At 33.4% G+C, this 20,484-nt stretch overlaps 2 protein-coding genes across 5 annotated transcripts; one reads left to right on the top strand and one right to left on the bottom strand.

The window, feature by feature from the left end:
* The first annotated feature begins 1,069 nt into the window (after window positions 1–1,069).
* Window positions 1,070–18,831, top strand: LOC141676603 (integrin-linked protein kinase 1-like). Of its 3 annotated transcripts, XM_074482284.1 has the most exons (12): window positions 1,078–1,794; window positions 3,146–3,220; window positions 3,300–3,404; window positions 5,310–5,395; window positions 6,981–7,101; window positions 8,237–8,316; window positions 8,581–8,643; window positions 8,747–8,865; window positions 9,298–9,383; window positions 15,049–15,173; window positions 16,231–16,359; window positions 18,536–18,831. In XM_074482284.1, exons 1-12 carry the CDS (start codon window positions 1,384–1,386, stop codon window positions 18,540–18,542), a joined length of 1,407 nt encoding a protein of 468 aa, XP_074338385.1. In that variant the 5' UTR covers window positions 1,078–1,383; the 3' UTR covers window positions 18,543–18,831. The 3 variants fall into 3 exon arrangements, 2 of the variants coding, with proteins under 2 accessions (XP_074338386.1, XP_074338385.1); XR_012557086.1 differs by lacking the exon at window positions 15,049–15,173 and having other exon boundaries at window positions 1,070–1,794; XM_074482285.1 differs by lacking the exon at window positions 18,536–18,831 and having other exon boundaries at window positions 1,074–1,794; window positions 16,231–16,363.
* LOC141676604 (uncharacterized) lies at window positions 12,582–14,807 on the bottom strand. Of its 2 annotated transcripts, none has more exons than XM_074482286.1 (3): window positions 14,510–14,807; window positions 13,136–14,200; window positions 12,582–12,830 (listed from the first exon to the last, which is right to left on the bottom strand). In XM_074482286.1, exons 2-3 carry the CDS (start codon window positions 14,076–14,078, stop codon window positions 12,709–12,711), a joined length of 1,065 nt encoding a protein of 354 aa, XP_074338387.1. In that variant the 5' UTR covers window positions 14,079–14,200; window positions 14,510–14,807; the 3' UTR covers window positions 12,582–12,708. The 2 variants fall into 2 exon arrangements, with proteins under 2 accessions (XP_074338387.1, XP_074338388.1); XM_074482287.1 differs by having other exon boundaries at window positions 13,136–13,860.
* Window positions 18,832–20,484: the final 1,653 nt, after the last annotated feature.

The raw sequence follows: 20,484 nt of genomic DNA, 5'->3' as shown, positions 1-20,484 counted from the left end.
AGAATACTTTTAATGTAATCAAGTATTTGCCCAGGAACTAATTTAGTATCATATATAACTAACCTACAACAAAACTATTCTAAGGAACAAGAATTGTAAGTCAAAGAACTCCAATCTGAAAGTAAACATTCAGAAAAATTGAATTAAATTAAAGATTTAAATATAAATAGTAGAATATATTATACTTTATAACCCACAAATTTGGCGAAAAAACATTTAAGTACTTATAGTTAAGTTCGCGGTAGTTCATCCCAAACATCTAAATCACCTTCAATTTGCAATCATTCCGTTAATTTTATTCGGTTAACGTTAAGTATGATTTTAAGTATAAGGATAATTTTGTAATTGTAATTTTGGTTTTTCATCTAATAATATATATATAAATTTATTTAAATTACCTAAAATATTTTTTTACTTAAATATTTATACTCTCATTTTTTTGGTAATATCAAAAATTATATTATATATTTATTAAAATGCCCTTAAACTTTTTAACGTTGATGGACAAAAACTAATGAAATGTTATATTGAAGGTCGAGAACAACCATCCCACTGGATTGTTTACGTTATTTTTTAGCACGTTTTTTTAATACTCGTTTAAAGTATAGTTTCATAATATATTTTTAATTTTTTTTAATAAGAATTTTATGTTTAATTTTTTATTCAAAATTTATTTTTTTTTAAAAAAATATTAAGAAATTATATTTTATAAAAGTTTCAAAATACGTGCGTAATAGTAACGTAAATATATTAGTGAGACGGAGAAAGTAGTATTTAAATACTTCTTACCAAATTTATGTACGACGAACGGCAATATACTCCAACAAACATGAGTTTGAATTAACTTAATCGATATTCTGTCACAAATTTTGCAATTCTTTAACGCGTAATCGAAAAATGCAGGAAATATATAAAAAATGGGAGGGGACCGAGTCATGGATGTATAATTGAAGGCGACCTAACTTTAAAATGAGTCCAAATAAAACAAACTTAGAAGAAACAAATAATAAATAAAGGTCACGTGCTTCTCCATTAGCAGGCATTATGTGTGTCTATACTTGAATTGGCGGTAAACTAATGGCACGGAAATCCAGGCAAAAATAAACCGCAAATTTCCACATATACACATACGTATACATACACCATATAAATAGTACACTCTCCTCCTCCCTCCATTTTCCCTTTTCTCTTCCTAATTCTTCCATTCTCATCATCTCTCTCTTCGTAATCGAGATCTCTCTGCTCGTAACCGAGAGCTCCGGTTCGTACACAATCGAAGCTCTCGATATCTCTCTCACATCTACTCATGATCTAACACTTTTCTTCTACAATCGTACACAATTTCGAAAAAATCGGTAAAAGCTAGGGTTTGGAGGTGAGAAAATGGCGTTAGCGGCCCAACTGAAGCGAGGAATCTCGCGGCAATTCTCGACAGGGTCGTTTAAGAGCGTGAAATTGAGTTTCAAGAGGCAGAACTCGCTGGATCCTCGAGTGAAGACTTTGAGATTTAGCTTTGGTAGACAGTCGTCGTTGGATCCGATTAGGAGAAGTGGAGAGGATGAGTTGAGTGTGCCGGAGAATTTGGATTCGACGATGCAGTTGTTGTTTATGGCGAGTAGAGGTGATGTGGAAGGTGTGTTAGAGTTGCTTGATGCAGGTGTGGATGTTAATAGTATTGATTTGGATGGACGTACTGCTTTGCATATTGCGGCGTGTGAAGGTCATAATCATGTTGTGGAATTGTTGTTGAGTTGGAAGGCTCATATTGATGCTCGTGATCGTTGGGGCAGCACGGTATTTCCCTTTTCCACTTGCTTTTTTTAGTCATTATTGACTTTTGAGAGTGAGATGGAGAGAGAGAGAGAGATGGAGAGATGGTGAGAGATAGAGGGAGAGAGATAGAGAGAGGGGAGAGAGACTGAGAGATGTTGAGATTGAGAGAAAGAGAGAGATGTTGAGAGAGTGAGAGATGCAGAGATGTTGAGAGAGAGAGAGGGAGGGAGGGTGGAGAGAGATAGATATATAGATAGAGAGAGAGAGAGATGGAGAGATTGGGAGAGAACTTCTATTAGTTTTTTGCTTTGCTGAGAAGTTACAATATTAAAAATTTATTGGAATCGTACTTATATGTGGAGTTTGATTGAGATGAAATTTCACATGCTGTACTTAGGCTAATAGAATAAATTTTTCCAGATATTATATTTAGATGCATTATATATTGATGGGGAGTTCTTATAACCCAAGGATTAGCAAAGGCTGATTATATACAAGCACTTGAAGATTAGTGTTTCTACTGCCACTTTTGAGAAACACCAAAAGTTTCAGCCTAATTTGTTTGAAGTGTATAGATTTAGTTGACTGGATCCTGGCTGATATGTGCACTCTAGATTGGCATTTGCCACACACGACTGGCTTTATTGCGACATGCCTGATAAAATGTTAAGCAAATTGTATTTTTCAGCTTAATTTAGACGATTTCAAGTAATTGATAGTCTGATAAGCAGTAAACACATGCTGTGACACCTAAAATCTAAGACCCGAGACCGGTTTGTAATATTATAGCCAATTCGTAGAGCCTCGTGATCACCTTATATTTAGTACTGTATCTGGAAATCATGCATGTGGTAAAAGATTGTGGGGATGCTTTTCTAAAAGAGTGTTTATTTTGCTGCAAGGTGGTTCCCTTCCCTTAGTTGGAAAGTATAGGGTGATATCCTAAATATGATTCTCATTTATGTCTCATCTTCTCTTTTCACAGGGAAAGTTGTTTTTTTTTTGTCAATACCAAACTGATCCAGTAAAATGTTGTAATTAAGTAGTCTGTTATATATTTGTATCTTGTACCAAAATTTACATGTTACACCAAACAGGTCTAGTTCATACTCAGGTACTCTCCTTTCAATGCAAACACTTTGTGGTGCATAAATAGAAAAGATTTTCATTTCATTAATTGCATATAACTATTGTTATTCGGGATAAAAAATGCTACATGTTAAAACTTAAAGTAAATCAATCTATTATGCTCCTATTAATATTATTGAATTGCCACTGAAAGATTATATAATATTCACCTAATATCCTAGTGATCCTCTGAATTGGCTATGTTTCATACTTTGTGTAGTTATGTTCTTATCTTTCATGACAGGCAGCAGCTGATGCGAAGTACTATGGCAATGTCGAAGTTTACAATATCTTGAAGGCACGTGGAGCTAGAACTCCGGTACATTAACCGTTCCTCTATAGCATTAAAATGTGTATGGGTTTGGAGATTATTATGACTGTATTTATCTTGTTCGTAGAAAACCAGAAAAACTCCTATGACAGTTGCAAATCCTGGAGAAGTGCCTGAGTATGAGCTCAATCCCTTAGAGCTTCAGGTTCGAAAAAGCGATGGTATCTCAAAGGTATTTCATCATTTTATTCATGTAGAAGTGTTTCTGTTTTGAACACTATGCATCATCTGGCATCGAAGTATGTGCTAGTTTCAGTGGCAGATCGAGCCTAAAAATACTTCCCAGCGGAATATTTTTTTTCTCATACCGAAGAATGAACTTAATATATTAAAATACAAATTTTCATTAATGTTCATCAAGAAGTCAAAATATGTGCATAAACTATTAATCAAAATGTCATAAGACAATTTTACTAGCTAGTACCAGTACATGATACTATCTAAATTTGAGATCTACGATCTCCAAAATGATCTATCACGGCTTCCGAATCAATATCATCCACATATTTAATTTCCTTGTGACTTTTTTTGCTAAATAATTTCCTTGTCACTTATATGCAAAGAATTAGGGGGATTGGAAGGCAATGAAATATTTAAATTTGATTTAAGTGTTCGAGTGTTATCATCTTTCTTAAAAAAAGAGAAAAGCGACTTCATTCGCTTCTTGGGAGGTTGATTAGACATCCTATATCGCATTTAATTTTATGCACAAATTAACAAAATTTTAGAGAAATAAGCTAACCAAATGCTACACTTGAAAATTATGACTAAATCTAAATCACAAGCAAGTATCAAGATAACATACATCGATGTAAAACAACACAGGCAAGTAAGTTTTACATGATTCTATTGATACAAATATTCAGATTCTCTTTTGCACATTTAATCAAACAGTTTGGGTGCATCCTCTGTTTTGCAAGTTTTGATAAAAATAAAGTATGAAATTACCTTGTTGTGGTGATTGATTACTGACTAGATGTATATATTCTCTAACTTCATCCCAAAAGATTCAATATGAGATTTGAAATTGCAGATCATTGGCGCCCCAATTCTTGTTCTCCCGTCTCTGACTCTCTCTGTCTATCACTTGTTTTATTTAGTTTTCCAAGAATAAATAAATATATATGACTTTTACCTGAAAATTTCTACCCAGCGGTTATTTTTTTTCTACTAAAAACTTATGAAAATTTGCCCAGCTGGAGCTGGGCCCGCTCCTCACACCATACGCCTCTGGCTAGTTTCCTCGATTGCAATATTGCTTTCAGTTTCAGCATTTTTATTCTCTTTTTTTTTTCATGCAGTTTCCTACTTGATGTGCCTGTTCCCCTTTTTGTACTGTGCAATATTTTTTTTGCTTTGCATTCAACCTTATAGACGACATCACATGACTTAAGTTGGATAGAATTTATGTAGTACAGAGAGGTTTTACTTTTATTTATAAAGTCATCTTCTAAAGTAACTCAAAAGTGCAAATTCAAAATATTCGTGTACAGACATTATATATATCTTGAACCAGTACCCTAGGGCATTCTGAGATGAGTTATGTTTGCTAAAAAATCACATACCTTATAGTTCTGACTTTCCGAGAGTCTTGACATCAATCACTAAGTAAACTTGTCAGACTACCAGCATCAATTATAATTTGTCCATGGCATGTTCCTATATGATTTTCCATACTCATTTGTTATGTATGCCAGCAATTTCCGTACCAAGCTTATTAGGTGTTAATCATGTCAAAGCTGATTTACTTGTTTTTCTGTTTTGTCAACTTTGTGCAGCTTGAGTCGTACATAGATAAACATATTTGTCACATTTTTATGCTTTGGTGCATTATGTGTATTATGAGTTTAAACATCTTGCCTAATATCACCTTATTGTTCCTCACTAGTCATTATGCACACCCAGGAATTGTTCAGCGATTCAAACTCATTTCACCAGAAACACATGACAAAATGATAGTTCTACCATCCTCTAAATTTTGTTCCATGTGACTACCTATCTTACAGTTGTTCCGTTGCATTTTGCATGGCCTAGTCAAATCAGTACAACTTCGTAACCAGATTTTGTCAAATTTCAGGGAACGTACCAAGTTGCTAAATGGAATGGCACAAAAGTCTCTGTAAAGATACTTGACAAGGATAGCTATTCAGACCCTGAATGCATGTTAGTATCTCTTGTTTTTCTCATCATCACTATACATTTAAATGGATATTGTCCTTGTCTTCTTACAGTTATGACCATTAATGCGTAGAATTAGAAAAATGTATTCACTGTCGATTTAAAATATGAGACTATTACAATATAGTTTATGCTTTTGTTTCTTGTAGAATTCTTCTTTTGGTTTTTTGCTAAATAGCATGTACCTTGTTCATTGTATGCATATCTGAATTGAAAAAAAAAGTTTAGAATAAATGACCTTCTTCTTAAACCCATGACTTCTCTAGTTATCATGCTACACTCATCAAACGCATTAGGATCTGGTTTTGTAGTCTGGACACAGAAATTGGAATGAAATTCTAACATCTGAAAATGATAAATATGTGATCCTCTGCTAAGTATATACCTATCATACCTGGAATGAGTTGTTAATGAACCTGCTTCCATTTGGCATTTACGACAAGCCCCTTCTTCAGTAATACTCAGTGGCGTGGCTCCATTTAGTGTTGTGCAATACTGTATAATATTCTTATATGTGAATTTGTACATTAGTATTATACTGTTACTCTTAGAAATAGTATCACGAGCCAAGGCTTCCAACATCTGAATATGCACTGTCTGGATAGAAATCTGTGCATAAGCTTCTATACTTTTCAAGATTAATTTGATAATATGTTCTCCTCAGTTTGTTATTTCCTTACTTAGCTTTTCTTCCTCCCAGCAGTTACATATGTATCCTGATTGTACTCCCATCCACCTAGATCTGACCTTCTGCTTCTAACTTCGCTCCTCTTAGTAGGATAATTTATTGAACTTATTCAAGAGGGCAATGCATAACCGATCTCAATCTTTTAGATTTTAAGCTCTAACCAGTAATACCACTTGCTACCAAACATAATTCCGACATGTCCAAGCAAGTGAAGATTTTTTATTCCAAGTATAAAGGTTCTCATTAGTCCCTTCCCCGCAGCGTTTCACTTTCCCCAACCCTGCTGTATGGCTTGTCCGCCTTGTCGTAAATGCTGTGTTCACTTATATTTTCACTAATTGCTAGGCAGGAGACAAAATTAATTGATAGAAACCCCAAGTCAAATAAGCATCTCAAAAGCCTAAATGCCAGACAGGCAGACACTTTTTGTACTCCTTGTAATGAAGTGGAGCCTGTCTGAGTGTCAATAAAGATGTTTAGATATATTTCATGTAATTAAATTTCTATTGCTGCAAGGAGAATTAGAGGATATCATCTTTTGATAATTCTTTATACAAATTATGTGGCTATTAGAACTGCTCTCATTCTTTAATATCTCCCTGTCTCGCACATTTCATTTACCTAGTCTTATAGCTCATTCTACTTCAGAAGGGGTTTCTGGAATAGAGCATCATCATCTGTATCCTTAGTAAAAGACAACTTTTCACAATTACTAATGTTTTAGATACATCAGCTTTCTGATCATTTAGTGAACACGAATTTATTTCCCTCCATTAGCTTTTTGGATAGTGATTATGCCATACAATATGTTTTTTCAGAACATTAATTCTTATCTGGCGTTTTAGTTTCTACATTACCAACTCTATATCTCCTTGCGTGCAGAAATGCTTTCAAAAATGAGTTAACATTGTTAGAAAAGGTTAGACATCCGAATGTGATTCAGTTTGTTGGAGCCGTCACTCAAAATGTTCCTATGATGATTGTTTCAGAGTATCATACAAAGGTAAGTGGGTAACCCTGTCTGTATATATACATTTTTCTTATATTTAGCTTTACTTCTAGATCACCATCAGAAGTTACGACATTGAGGTGAATATGTATTGAATCAACAGGAGATGGCAACCCTCATAGAGGAATTTTGATGTGTTGAATTGAATACAATCTCACTGAGGATTTGATATTGATGGGCACATTTATTAACACCTACTTTCATATATCAAATAAGGAAATTTTTAGACGCAACTCGCAAGTCTAGAAAGAGACTTACTACAGTAATAATGAAAATTACATATTCTCTTTGAGTTTTGATAGGACTAAGGCTCAACCATTGCACGAAATGAAAGGTCAACTAACGTTGAACTCCTTTAAATTGGTGATAGATTCTATGCTAGATTGAAGGATTTTCCAAAAACTTTACGAAGAGAGTTCATTAATAATTGCTGTCATTAGAAGCAGTTGATGTAATTGCACCTAGGAGATTCATCTTACTTAGGGTGACTGATTGAGATGGTACAGAATGCATAACTAAAATGGGCGGAGTATGAAAGTTTAAGCTTAAGGAGTTCTGCAGATTGACAGAAAAACAGAGTGGAAAGAAGATTAGTCTTGGCTGTCAAATCTGTCAAGAATAATTTAGCAAAAAAAAAATTCTGTCAAGAATAAAGGCGGATTAAATTAGGATTACAGTATAGAGAAATGAGAATCAATAAGGAAAAGGATAAAGATAATTTAGGGAGACTGTAGAGAGAATTAGAGCTTAGAAGAAGAGATTTAGCATATGAGAAAGTGTTCGGTAGTCCTCCTAACTTGAGATATCCTTTCTATAATCAATAAAAACATGATGTAATATACATACCCAGATGTTTATGTCAACTCTCTACTTAGATTTCCAGAACTTGGTATATGGAAGTTCTTGATGTAAAGACTCTAGAGATGGCTAATTGATTACCACACAATTATCTTGATTACATAGCATTAATGTTCCTGAAACTTGTCAATTTTTAGGTTTAATAATATAACACTTCTTTGTACACAAGCTACAATGTGACAATATTTTATAATTTACTTTCTGAAACACACATACATCTTAAAATTTGATAGAAGATGTAATATTTTTATTTTCTGATGGAAATTTTCAGGGTGACTTGGAAACCTATCTTCAAAAGAAGGGGCGCCTTTCTCTATCAAAAACTCTCAGATTTGCACTTGATATAGCTAGGCAAGTGAAAATTAATTGATTTACATTTAAATACTTGTAACATCATTGTATGGATCAATTTTTCCTATTTTGAGTTTCTGTTTTTACATAAATGATAAAGTAGAAAAGCATTCCCTTGTTATAACTATGTGGTAGTCCTATATTACCTAATTTCCTTTACAGCATAGTGTTTGTTTCTGCCATTCTTTTAAGGTTCTGTCATGGGCTTTCTATATTTCATTTTTTAGCTTTTAATCTTCTCTTGTCTATTTACTTGTTGAGCAGGGGCATGAATTATCTTCATGAATGTAAACCAGACCCAGTTATTCATTGTGATTTAAGGCCAAAGTATGGATTAAATTCATTAGTTTTGATGTTTAATTGAGTTGGCACTGAGTAACGTTGTTATGATGGACTTTACTTAATTTGTGAACTTTGGGTAAGGTGCCAGAAATATTTTGCTGGATAGTGGAGGTCAATTGAAGGTTGCAGGATTTGGTGTATTGAGAATGTCAACAATATCTCCAGACAAAGCAAAACTATCGCATCCTGAGGCCATTGATCGTGCAAGTAAGTTTTGCACTAATCAAAGCACCTGTTATGGTGATTTTTTAACAAGAATTCCATAATATACTGGTGGAACCACTTGAATTCATTGAAGTCAAGTGTGGTATATAGATAACGAAGTATTTTTAGATGTGTCTCGTGGTAGTGTAGTACATATATCTTATAGTGATCATTCTTAAAAATGTTACGTGGGCTTCTATAGTCGCTTAAGCTTTATGCACATGATATATACTTTAAAGAGTTTGAAAATGCAGATCTTTAGGTTGACATTGTGAACACCATCTTCCAGTGCACTTTCATGTCATTTCATATCATATAAAGGTTTCTGTTCATCATAATATATACAACTTATGAATTATGATGACACTATTTTTAAAAGAACATATTGCTTATATATAGTATCAGCCTAACTATATATTCTCTTGTTGCCTGTAGATTTATATGTGGCACCTGAGATCTACAATGGTGAGGTATTTGAGAAACGAGCAGATGTTTACTCTTTTGCTCTTATCGTCTATGAGGTATAACTTCTTTAATTTCCCTTTCCTCTTTGCTATTTCACTAATTTTTTCAGTACACTTTATATGTTCGGGTGATAATTTGATGTCATTGCATAATGTCTTACAATATTTTGAATTTTTTTGTGTGTGTTAAATTTACAGAATTCATTAGCTTGATTAAATATGCTTTTACTACAATTTGTTGTGACATGAAGCTCAACCTTCATTGAAATGACATAATTTTTGCAATGCATAGTTTGTTTGTTTTTTTTTTTTTTGCTAAATAATTTGTTTGTTTTATATCTCTTAACTTGTATATATCAGCTGTGTGTATGTGATGATATATGTTGAAGAAGAGAAACTCAGGAACTGTTAATGTATATATAAATATTAGTTGTTTTTACAATGAGGGGGGCTGCTCTCCTTCCATTGGGAGTAAAACTTGGTCCCCAAGATTGGAATAGTAAACCCTATCCAATGACATAACATAAGCATGCTGACATCATGTTGCTTACATCATCTCTAACACTCCCCCTTAAGTTGGTGCATATATATCACTCATGCCCAACTTGTCGATAAGAGGATGAATCATTTTTCCACTTAAACCCTTAGTCAAAACATCAGCTCGTTGATCTTCTGATCTAACAAACTGAATACTGATGACATTATTATTGATATTCTCTTTAATAAAGTGTCGATCAATCTCAATATGCTTTGCTCGATCATGTTGAACTGGATCATGTGCAATGGCAATAGCCGATTTGTTATCACAATGCAGTTTCATCGGTGTATCTGATGTAAGTCCCAACTCCGTTAGAAATAATCTAATCCATAGCAATTCACGTACACCTCGAGCCATAGCTTGATACTCTGCTTCAGCACTAGATAACGCAACCACTAGTTGCTTCTTATTTCGCCAAGTAACTAGATTGCATCCAACAAATGTATAATATCCAGATGTGGAACGTCTATCATCTAGACATCCAACCCAATCTGCATTTGTATAGCTCTCAACCCCGAGATGTTCGTTATTAGTAAACATCACTCCCTTCCCGGGAGCAGCTTTAAGATACCTTAGTATCATATAAACCGCGTCCAAATGGGGTTGACGAGGATCATGCATGTATCTACTTACAACTCCCACTACATATGCTATATCTTGTCTTGTGTGTGAGAGGTAGATTAGCCTTCCAACTAATCTTTGATATCGAGTTATATCAACCGTATCACCGGTATCTCCATAAAGCTTATGATTCGCTTCTATAGGAGAATCTGCAGGTCTACATCCCAACACATCTGTTTCGTTTAACAGGTCAAGTGTATACTTTCGTTGTGAAAGAAAGATACCACCCGGACTTCTAGAGACTTCAATTCCAAGGAAATATCGTAGTTTTCCCAAGTCTTTCATCTCGAATTCGGAGGCAAGTCTCCGTTTAACATCTGCAATCTCACATGTGTCATTGCTAGTGATCACGATATCATCGACATAAACAATCAGTACTGTGATCTTCTCACCTTTTCTTTTCACGAACATCGTATGATCTGAATTACCCTGTTTGTAGCCAAATCTGACCATAGCTCTCTGAAATTTGCCAAACCACGTCCTTGGAGACTGTTTCAATTCATATATAGTCTTTTTTAATCTGCATACTTTTCCGGTGGTTGCGGTTGTAGAAAATCCAGGTGGAATGTCCATGTAGACCTCTTCTTTTAGGTCTCCATGCAAGAATGCATTTTTTACATCCAATTGTTGGAGCTCCCATCCAAGGTTTCCAGCACATGATATCAAGACTCAGATAGAGGCCATCTTTGCGATTGGGGCAAAAGTTTCCTGATAATCGATCCCGTAAGTTTGAGTATACCCTTTTGCCACAAGTCTTGCCTTATATTTTTCAATCAACCCATTAGGTTTTTGTTTCACTGTGAATACCCATCTGCATCCTACTACCTTACTTCCAGCGGGGAGAGTAGTTAACTCCCAAGTGTCATTGTGTTTTAATGCATTCATCTCTTCTATCATGGTATCTTTCGATTTAGGATCACATAAAGCATCCTGCCAAGTACGTGGAACAGAAACACTAGACAAGGATGTCACAAAAGCAAGTGACGACGGAGATAATGCATTATATGAAACAAAATTTGAGATAGGATGGTTAGTACAAGAGCGCACACCCTTTCTAATAGCAATTGGAAGATTCAGAGTAGGATCAAGAGTGTTACCATTATCAGTCTCAATTATGGGAGTTGTAGGATCTGCCTCAAGGTCAAGGGTCTCTTGATGTGGTAAAGTGGCGGCATTATCATTTTTACTCCGAGAAAAAGTTATCAAATCTATTTAGATCATCCGACTCACTACACACACGTGAACGTGATGATGATGTGTTTGAACTAGTGTTTGGGCTTATATTTGGACTAGGTACATTGATGAACGACAGTAACTCCTCTGTAGCTTCACTATCAATACTGTGTCGGTTAATCTCCCCCTGAAGCAAAGAGGAAGAGCCCGGGGAGAAATAAGAGATAGATTCCCAAAAGGTAACATCATGACTAACAAATATACGACGCGAAGAAGGATGATTACATTTGTAGCCCTTTTGAGTTGGTGAATAACCAATGAAAACACAGCGGAGAGCACGGGAATCAAGTTTATACCGAGATGGAGAATGATTGTGAACAAAGCATTCACTCCCAAATAATCGAAGAGGCAATGGATGAGAGGAAGGTGCAGGGACAAATGACAATGGTGTTCTGAACAGTAGAACACTCGAAGGAAGACGGTTGATAAGATATGCAGCATTCATGACAGCCTCGCCCCAAAGATATTCAGGGACATGCATCGTTAATATAAGAGACCGTGCTACCTGTTGCAAGTGACCAATTTTCCTTTCGGCCACCCCGTTTTGTTGAGAGGTTTTCACACATGTAGTTTGATGACTAATACCACATGTATCTAAATTAGATGTAAATGGATCGTCATATTCGGTACCATTATCGATTCGAAGGATTTTAACAGAGGCATTAAATTGTGTTTGTATCATGTGATGAAAAGATTTAAAACATTTGAATACTTCACTTTTGTGTTTAAGAAGATAAACCCAAGTAAGTCGAGAATGACAATCAACAAAAACAACAAACCACCTGTAACCATCATGTGTAGGATGTCGAAATGGATCTCAAACATCAGTATGAATAGTAGAAAAAGGAATAGAAGTTCTTTTATTTCTAGACGGATAAGGTTACCTTTTGTGTTTGGCCAATTCACATGGTTCACATAAAAAATCTTCATTAAAACATTGCTTTGTTAAATTAAGAAATAGATGTGTTAAAACACCAAAAGATGGATGACCTAACCGTCTATGCCATTGATATAAAGACTCCAAATAATACTAGATTTGGATGACAGCCGATAACTTGTTAAAGGAGAAGTAGGAGTTCCTTCCATGACATAGAGACCATCCACCGATTTACCTGGAATACACAATGAGAAGGGAAAAAAGTTACTGAACAATTGAGATTTTCAGTAAAAGTGATAATAAGTTTGCAGTTAAAGAAGGAACATGCAAAACATCTAATAATGGTAATGATGATGAGAGACAAAGAGAAGTGCCCTGTCCATGGAACAGGTGCAAGAGCTCCATTAGCAACACAAACATTGCTTGTTTCACTGCGATATGATTCTAGGAAATTAGAATTTCCAGTCATATGTGCTGATGCTCCAGACTAAATAATTCATGATGTACGACACTTATCGGAGATTAAGTGACAAGATATACCTGCATGGGCAGAATGAACTGTAGGTGGAGTGGTGTTCAGTTGAGACATCATTTGACGGAAAGCGTTTAGTACTGAAGCAGTCATCGTCCGTGTAGGAGATTCACATTCTGTTACCATATGATGAGCATTAAAAGGAATCCCTCTTCTTGTGCCCCTAACCGGGCCTCTGCCAAATGAGACACCTCGATAATTTTCTCGGGTGCGTCCTCCTCGTCCTCGGATTCTGAGATGAGGGTGCAAGATAAAGCAGTTCTCATGAGTGTGGTACATCTTGTTGCAGTAGTCACACTGAGAGATAGATTTTTCACCCATTAAAGCCACTGGAACTTGTTCTGGTTTTTCTGCCTCAAGCTGTTGAATACTTCCCGTTAAGAGTGCAGATCGGTCAGATAAAGTCGCCGGAGTCATACTTTGCTTTCGACTTTCCTCCAAACGGACACGTCCATATGCATCCTCTACGTTAGGAAAATGAATATGTCCTATAAGTTGATTTTTAATTGAATCATCCTCATCTGACAGCCCATCAAGAAATTTCATCACTCTTTCTTCTGTCATCATTTTTTGATATTTCTCCTGATCTTCAGCCTGTTTACACTCAAATATAGGGTAATGCCCCAACTCACTCCGTAATGATGTAAGCTCTGAATAATAATGAGCCAGTGTTCGATCTCCTTGGACCAATGCCCATATTTTTCGGTTCACCTCAAATCGCTTGACTATATTCCTGGAGAAAGAATAAGTCCGGATGAGAGAACTCCACACCTCTTCAGCTGTATCAATAAAAATATAACTCTTGCAAATGTGTACTTCCATAGAGTTAAACACCCACGAACAGAACGTGGCATTTTCAGAATCCCAATCATCAAAATTTGCATCGCTCTCCTTAGGTCGCTTGGCTTTCCCATTAATATATTTCATTAATTTATGGGATTTGAGTGCCATCGTGCAAGCTTTTGACCATTCGAGAAAGTTTTTCCCGTCAATTTAGGACTCACATAAGGAGTACTATGAAATCCAGATTTATTGTTACTTGTAGCAACAATCTCATTTGTAATATCAACAACCTCCGCCATTGAATCAATATTGAAATAATAAATTTCAGATTATAATCAACCCTTGACTTGACTAAATGACCAAGTTAGTGTATGTATCTATTCATATACATACGGCAGTGATTACATGTATGTTTCTGAAATAAAATATTTATTTATTTTTTGTTTCTCTCCAACACAAAAACAATACAAAAACAATAGACACATCAGATGTATAATATTCAAGCAAAAACCCAGAAAGTACACAAAAAAACAATAGCCAGTTTTAAACCCATCAAAAGGAGGATAAACTAAAAATTTATCAGATTCAAGAGAAAGTACCACGAATAGATTCCGAACATAGAAGGATTTTTCAGGCCAGATTCTTGGTGCGAGGTCGTCTTGTGGTGCTCAGTACTGCAATGGCTTTGTATGTTTGTTTTGTTGTGTTTTGATTTTCTGATTTTTCAACAGAATAGACAGCTTCTCTGTTTTCTTAAAAACTGAAAGCCCCTGTTGTGTTTCTGATGTGAGTTCTTCCCTCTCTATGTTGAATCCTGCTCTGATACCATCGTAACTTGTATATATCAGCTGTGTGTGTATGTGATGATATATGTTGAAGAAGAGAAACTCAAGAACTGTTATATATATATAAATATTAGTTGTTTTTACAATGAGGGGGGCTGCTCTCCTTATATAGGAAGTAAAACTTGGTCCCCAAGATTAGAATAGTAAACCCTATCTAATGACATAAGCATGCTGACATCATGTTGCTTACATCATCTCTAACAATATCTGATGCTCTCTTCAAGAATGTATGATAAAAACAATAAGACTCGAAGACTGATATTATTTTCACACTATATGGTGATTTGATTTAGATGATAGAGGGTGTTCATCCATTTCATCCAAAGTCTCTAGAAGAAGCAGTTCAACTGATGTGTGTAGAAGGAAAAAGGCCCACAATTAAGCAAAAATCAAAATCTTATCCTCCAGATCTAAAAGAGTAAGCTACTAATTATGTTATGTCTGCTTCTTGCAGGAGAGGTAATCAAGTATGTTGTCGAATTAATAATATGCTGCTGCTTAATACTAGAAATTCAAACCTTAGATGTCATTAAAGAATGCAAATATAAGAGAGAACTAATTGGTTTAATAGGCAAAAACATTATGCAAGTTGTATATTTCATTTTCTAGTTTGTTTCTATTTTATAATTCCAAAATTATATTGAGGCACTAGGGAATGGGTTTCTTTAAAGTAAAATAGTGATAAACAACAATATAGTTCCTCGGGATTTAGATACAAATGTTGTTGTTTGCACTAAATTTGGAATTTTTTACCTATTGCTATTTTTTTTGTTCCCAGGATTTTGATACAAATGTTGTTTGCACTAAATCTGGAATTTTTTACCTATTGCTATATTTTTTGTTCCCAATTATACTGTTGGCACGAAGATGCTAACTCACTCAGTATACGTCTCAGCTATATACTCATGACACCCATTACCAAACACTCTAGTATAACTTTCAAAAATTTATTCTCCTAGTAACAATAACAGCAATGACATCAACTAAAGATATTATGCCATGTCACTAGATTGGTAGATTATGTAAGTCAATGGAAAACACTCAAACACGTGGAATTTAGCCAAGGAAAGTAACCAGTTACTTTATTAGTTCTACTTCTAACCACCCAACAAAGGGAACAACAAAAGTTGAAGGTTTTGAAAAATTTAGACAACCAAACTATACGAGCTCTTTTCACTACTACTCTGTGAAATAAGACGCAGTTGCAAGTTTTGGAACACCTAGTTCTGAACAAAAGTAGGTATCCTTTTACTGCTTAGTTGTTGGGTGTCCATCTGTAGGAATGCGAGATGGATATTGTTTTATTTGATACCATACTGGCATGAGCATATGGTTTTTATTTGAAGGAAAAGAGGATCAGTTCTTCTTTATCCATTATTGGTGCTTGCTTCATAGTACCTGCATTGCCTGCATGTCACATCTTTTTGTAATTAAACTGTGTTCTCATTTTAATCATATTTTCACCATCAATGTAGATTGATTGAGCAATGCTGGAATCCTCAATATGATTTAAGGCCAACCTTTTCAGAAGTCATATCAAGGTTGGACAAAGTAATATTACATTGCAGCAAACATGGATGGAAGGACACCTTCAAACTTCCCTGGTAACCTTTAATAACCCACTCATCTTTTATCTTTATATTGTTACTTATTAGTCGGTGACATACTTATTATAATGAGTGAATCACATTACAGGGAGAAGTTTTTGTTTTTGAAATAAAGGAGAAGTATTAATATAGTAGTAATACTTATCAAAGTTATAAGAATAAAGACCTAAAACGGTTTTGTTTAGGTTGGTAACCTGAAGACCCAGACTGGTCCATATGTGCATTATTGGATGTTAGTTAATCATATGTTTAGTTCTGGAAACGGTTCTGTGATGTTTAAATCTGTCTTTGTAAACCTCTTTTCTAATACACTGATGTGTCATGCACTGGCCTATATAGTAGATATTTGGTGTATCAGCTAGTTTAGTCCACTTCGCTATAGGCACAGTTATGTTTGCGGGCGTGTGTGTGGGGGTCGGGGTAGGCATTCTAATTTGTTTTCATATTCAATAAAAAATGAAAATTTATACCAAGAATTTTAAGTTTCTGGTTGTATAGAAGTGTTATGATGCTTGGTAAATAATGTTAGCATTTCTAAATTTCGGTTTTCGCCATTTTCATTTGTAGCTTGATGGTGGGATCAATTATACTACACAAAGTCCACATGATAAATAAATGTTTGTTTTTAGATTTCATTTTAATTGGGATACATTTTTATAATAATCTCGTTATATTTATAATCTTTGAACAATCAGATCAACCCAGAATTACCTCTAGCTGTTGATGTTTGTATGGCATGTTTAACAATGGTAAAACAAAATCCTGGGCTAGAGTGATAATGCTTGGCTGTAGGAAAAAGCTTTCTTAATTGACATACATACCAAGGTATATATTACATTGAGAAACTTAAACCAAGAACTACATATATAGCAAGGTATAAATTAAAAAACTTAAACCAAGAAGTACAACTTTATTGCTTCTTAAAACCTAGAAACAAGGATACCTAGCCAAAAAAAAAGCAGCATTAATATAGCTGGTGTAGACAATGTTCTAAAAGTCGGCGATTAATCGGGATTAATCGGTGATTAATCGGGATTAATCGGTGATTAATCGTTGTTTGGTAGGAAATCGAACTGGTTAAGCGAAAATCGGGGTCAAATCGGTTTTACACAAATCGGTCAAAAATCGGAAATAATCGGTCAAAAATCGGCCTCATTGGTAAAAAAATTAAAAAAAATACAAAAAAATTTAAGAAAACTATTATTCTCGTATACATAATTAATATTTTAAATGGTTATATAATAAACTTTCTTATTTTTTCATCTCAAGTTGACCTCAATTAATAAGTTAGATCTTACGATATTTACCCTAATAATATTACATAATTTTAAATTTATTTGTATAAATATATATAATAATTATATATGTATAGTCAAAATAGTAAAATAATTACATATGTTATAAAAATAATATTAAATTAATTCCGATTAAATCCCCGATTACCCGATTAATCCCTAGAAGGTGCCTCCACCGACTAAGTCCGATTCCCGCTTTTTACAACATTGGGTGTAGAACAAAATGGAAAGCATTGAAAAGTTTTGCAACTTTGCCTAAACAAAACAGTTTGAGGAAAATATGGTACATTCAATGAGATAGGTATATCGCGAGTAGATTAAAGTTCAGCTTTTAGACATGGTCACTTTTTTCAACCCAAGTAAACTAACCGGACACTTTGAGGTGTAAGATGAGTGCTAAAACTATGTTTTGCTCTTCTTGCTAGGTAATTTGTTGATAGTATTCATCAAAGTCTTATATTGATTACCAAGTACCCTCCAATTGCTGAATTCATAAAAAATTAGAACCTTTAGACTTTAGTAATAAGCTTTCCTTTAAAAATGATTGTTATGTAAAGTAGTCCCATTTAGGAGTTGTCTGTTTCTTGAGTATCATTTTCGATTGCCTTATCATTTGTATATTTTCATTTACTTCTTTTCTTCTTCTCAAGTATCATCTTTGATGACCTTGTTCATTTGTAAAACTTCTAAATAGTCTTCATATCAAGTGCCTAGATAATTTGTGCAAGAGGAGAAGTGGACTACTGTATATTTGTGTAATGCAAATGGCTTTCGCTTTCGTAGATACATCTGCCTATCCTTGCTTAGTTTTTGATGCTTTAACAAGTGCCACTGTTCAAATAAGCTGACCATGGAAAACACCAATTATCTTGTTGTAGGTTATGAAAGATGTACCAATTGCACTGAGAATGGAAGAACTATTAGTGGTTCTGTTTCGCAGCTTCAAGTTTCATGCTCCTTTAACTTGAGAAGACCAGTAAAGGATTTCGGACCCTAATACAATCTTAGAGAGCTAGTCTTTAGGATCTTAGGACCAAAAATATGGTCTGTGAACAAATATCCGGTTAGTCCTTTGTTGTCAAATTTCCTCAGGAGCTGGAACAGGCTTTTGTGGATAAAATGTGTGCACATTTTTCTATCAAGCAAATAATAAAGAGAAAATAGTTTTGCTTTCTCCTCTTTTAACCCAAAAATAGTACTAGCTTTATACCCGTGCTGATGATCATAAAAAATTTTTTATAAAATTTTTTAAGTCAATAATTAGTTTACTAAATTTTAATATAAAAATTCTATTCCTTAATTTTTTATATTTCTCAAGTATTTATATTTAGTTATTATTACATTTTTATATTTCATCATGAGAACCTAATACATTATTATTATAAAAAATATTACGCCATTTAAAGTATTACTATTATGTATAAGTGCATTTCACAATTATGCATATTTATTCTTTTATTTTATTTCAATATTTTAACATTCTAATAACATATAATATATATTTGTACATATTTATTTTTAAATAATGTATTTTTCAAAAGAATTTTATTTTTTAAACTTGTTCATTTAGTTGTTATTATATTTTAATAATTGATTATGTTTAAAGTAATTTGATTAAAAAATTGAAAAGTTGGTTGCAGTTTGTACCTTACGACTTTTCAAGTGTGTTTTTAATAATAATTTAATAAAATTTAATTTTTGTAATGATATTTAAATAAAATACTTTATAATTTATTGTCACAATATTTTTTTATTAAATTTTTATGTCATTTTAAATTGTATTAATTCTTTATAGTTTTTATATTTCTTTTCAAAATTTATTATTTATAGAATTTATGACATTCATAATTGAACATATCGTAAATGTTTTCATTATTTAATACTATAAAAAGTTAATTTTACACCGTGCCTTGCACATGAAAATTTATAAATGATTTTTAGCATAAGAATTGTTTTTTGACAAATTGAGTTGACTTATTTACTTTTTGATATTAGTCTCTATTATCAAAAGTTTTATTATTTGTTATTCTAATAACTTCATAAGTTTATTTAGATGACGATGATAATATTAATAACTTGCTAACCATAAATTTCTTAGTACTGATCTCTAAATCCTAATTACAATATTATAGTCATAACTATCAAATTATACATTTTTTATACAAGATTTTTTGACAAAATGAGTTGATTTATTTACTTTTTAATATCAATATATTTTATCAAAAGTACTATTATTATTGTTATTCAAATAACTTTATTTACGTGATGATGATGATGATAATATTAGTAACTTGCTAACCATAAATTTCTCTCTAGATGATATACATAATAGGTGTAATGTGTAATGTTGGATAATTATTTTACTGATTTATTATTAATTACAATATTCTCTCTTACTACCAATCCCTATTTATAATATTAGTCATAATGACCAAATAATACCATTTTATCTCCTTTACTCTAATTATATATAGATATAATTCCATAAAGATAAGAATATACTATACTAACCATTTGAGATCAATGGTTTCACCAAAGCAATAATATAGACAAATAAAAATAAACTAACAATTAGAAAAATATATCTACTTCGTATAATATACTGTTCTTTTTTTGTGAAATTCAAGTAACCATCTCTAAAATTAAATAAAATATTTATTTAGCACACATATATACATATATATGTATGATAAAAAGCACATATGACAATATATTGTAGTGGTATGGGCTTGCATTTGTGAAAGAAATATCTCGAGTTCGATTCCCACAAGCCATATCTTTTATATAAATGTTAAAAACCAGGGTAGTTTAGTCTTTTTAATGAGAC

This window comes from Apium graveolens, chromosome 8, assembly GCF_009905375.1.
Source record: "Apium graveolens cultivar Ventura chromosome 8, ASM990537v1, whole genome shotgun sequence".
Classification (NCBI taxonomy): Eukaryota; Viridiplantae; Streptophyta; class Magnoliopsida; order Apiales; family Apiaceae; genus Apium; species Apium graveolens.
The sequence above is the reverse complement of the archived record's forward strand: the minus strand, read 5'-3'. Positions and strand labels throughout refer to the sequence as shown.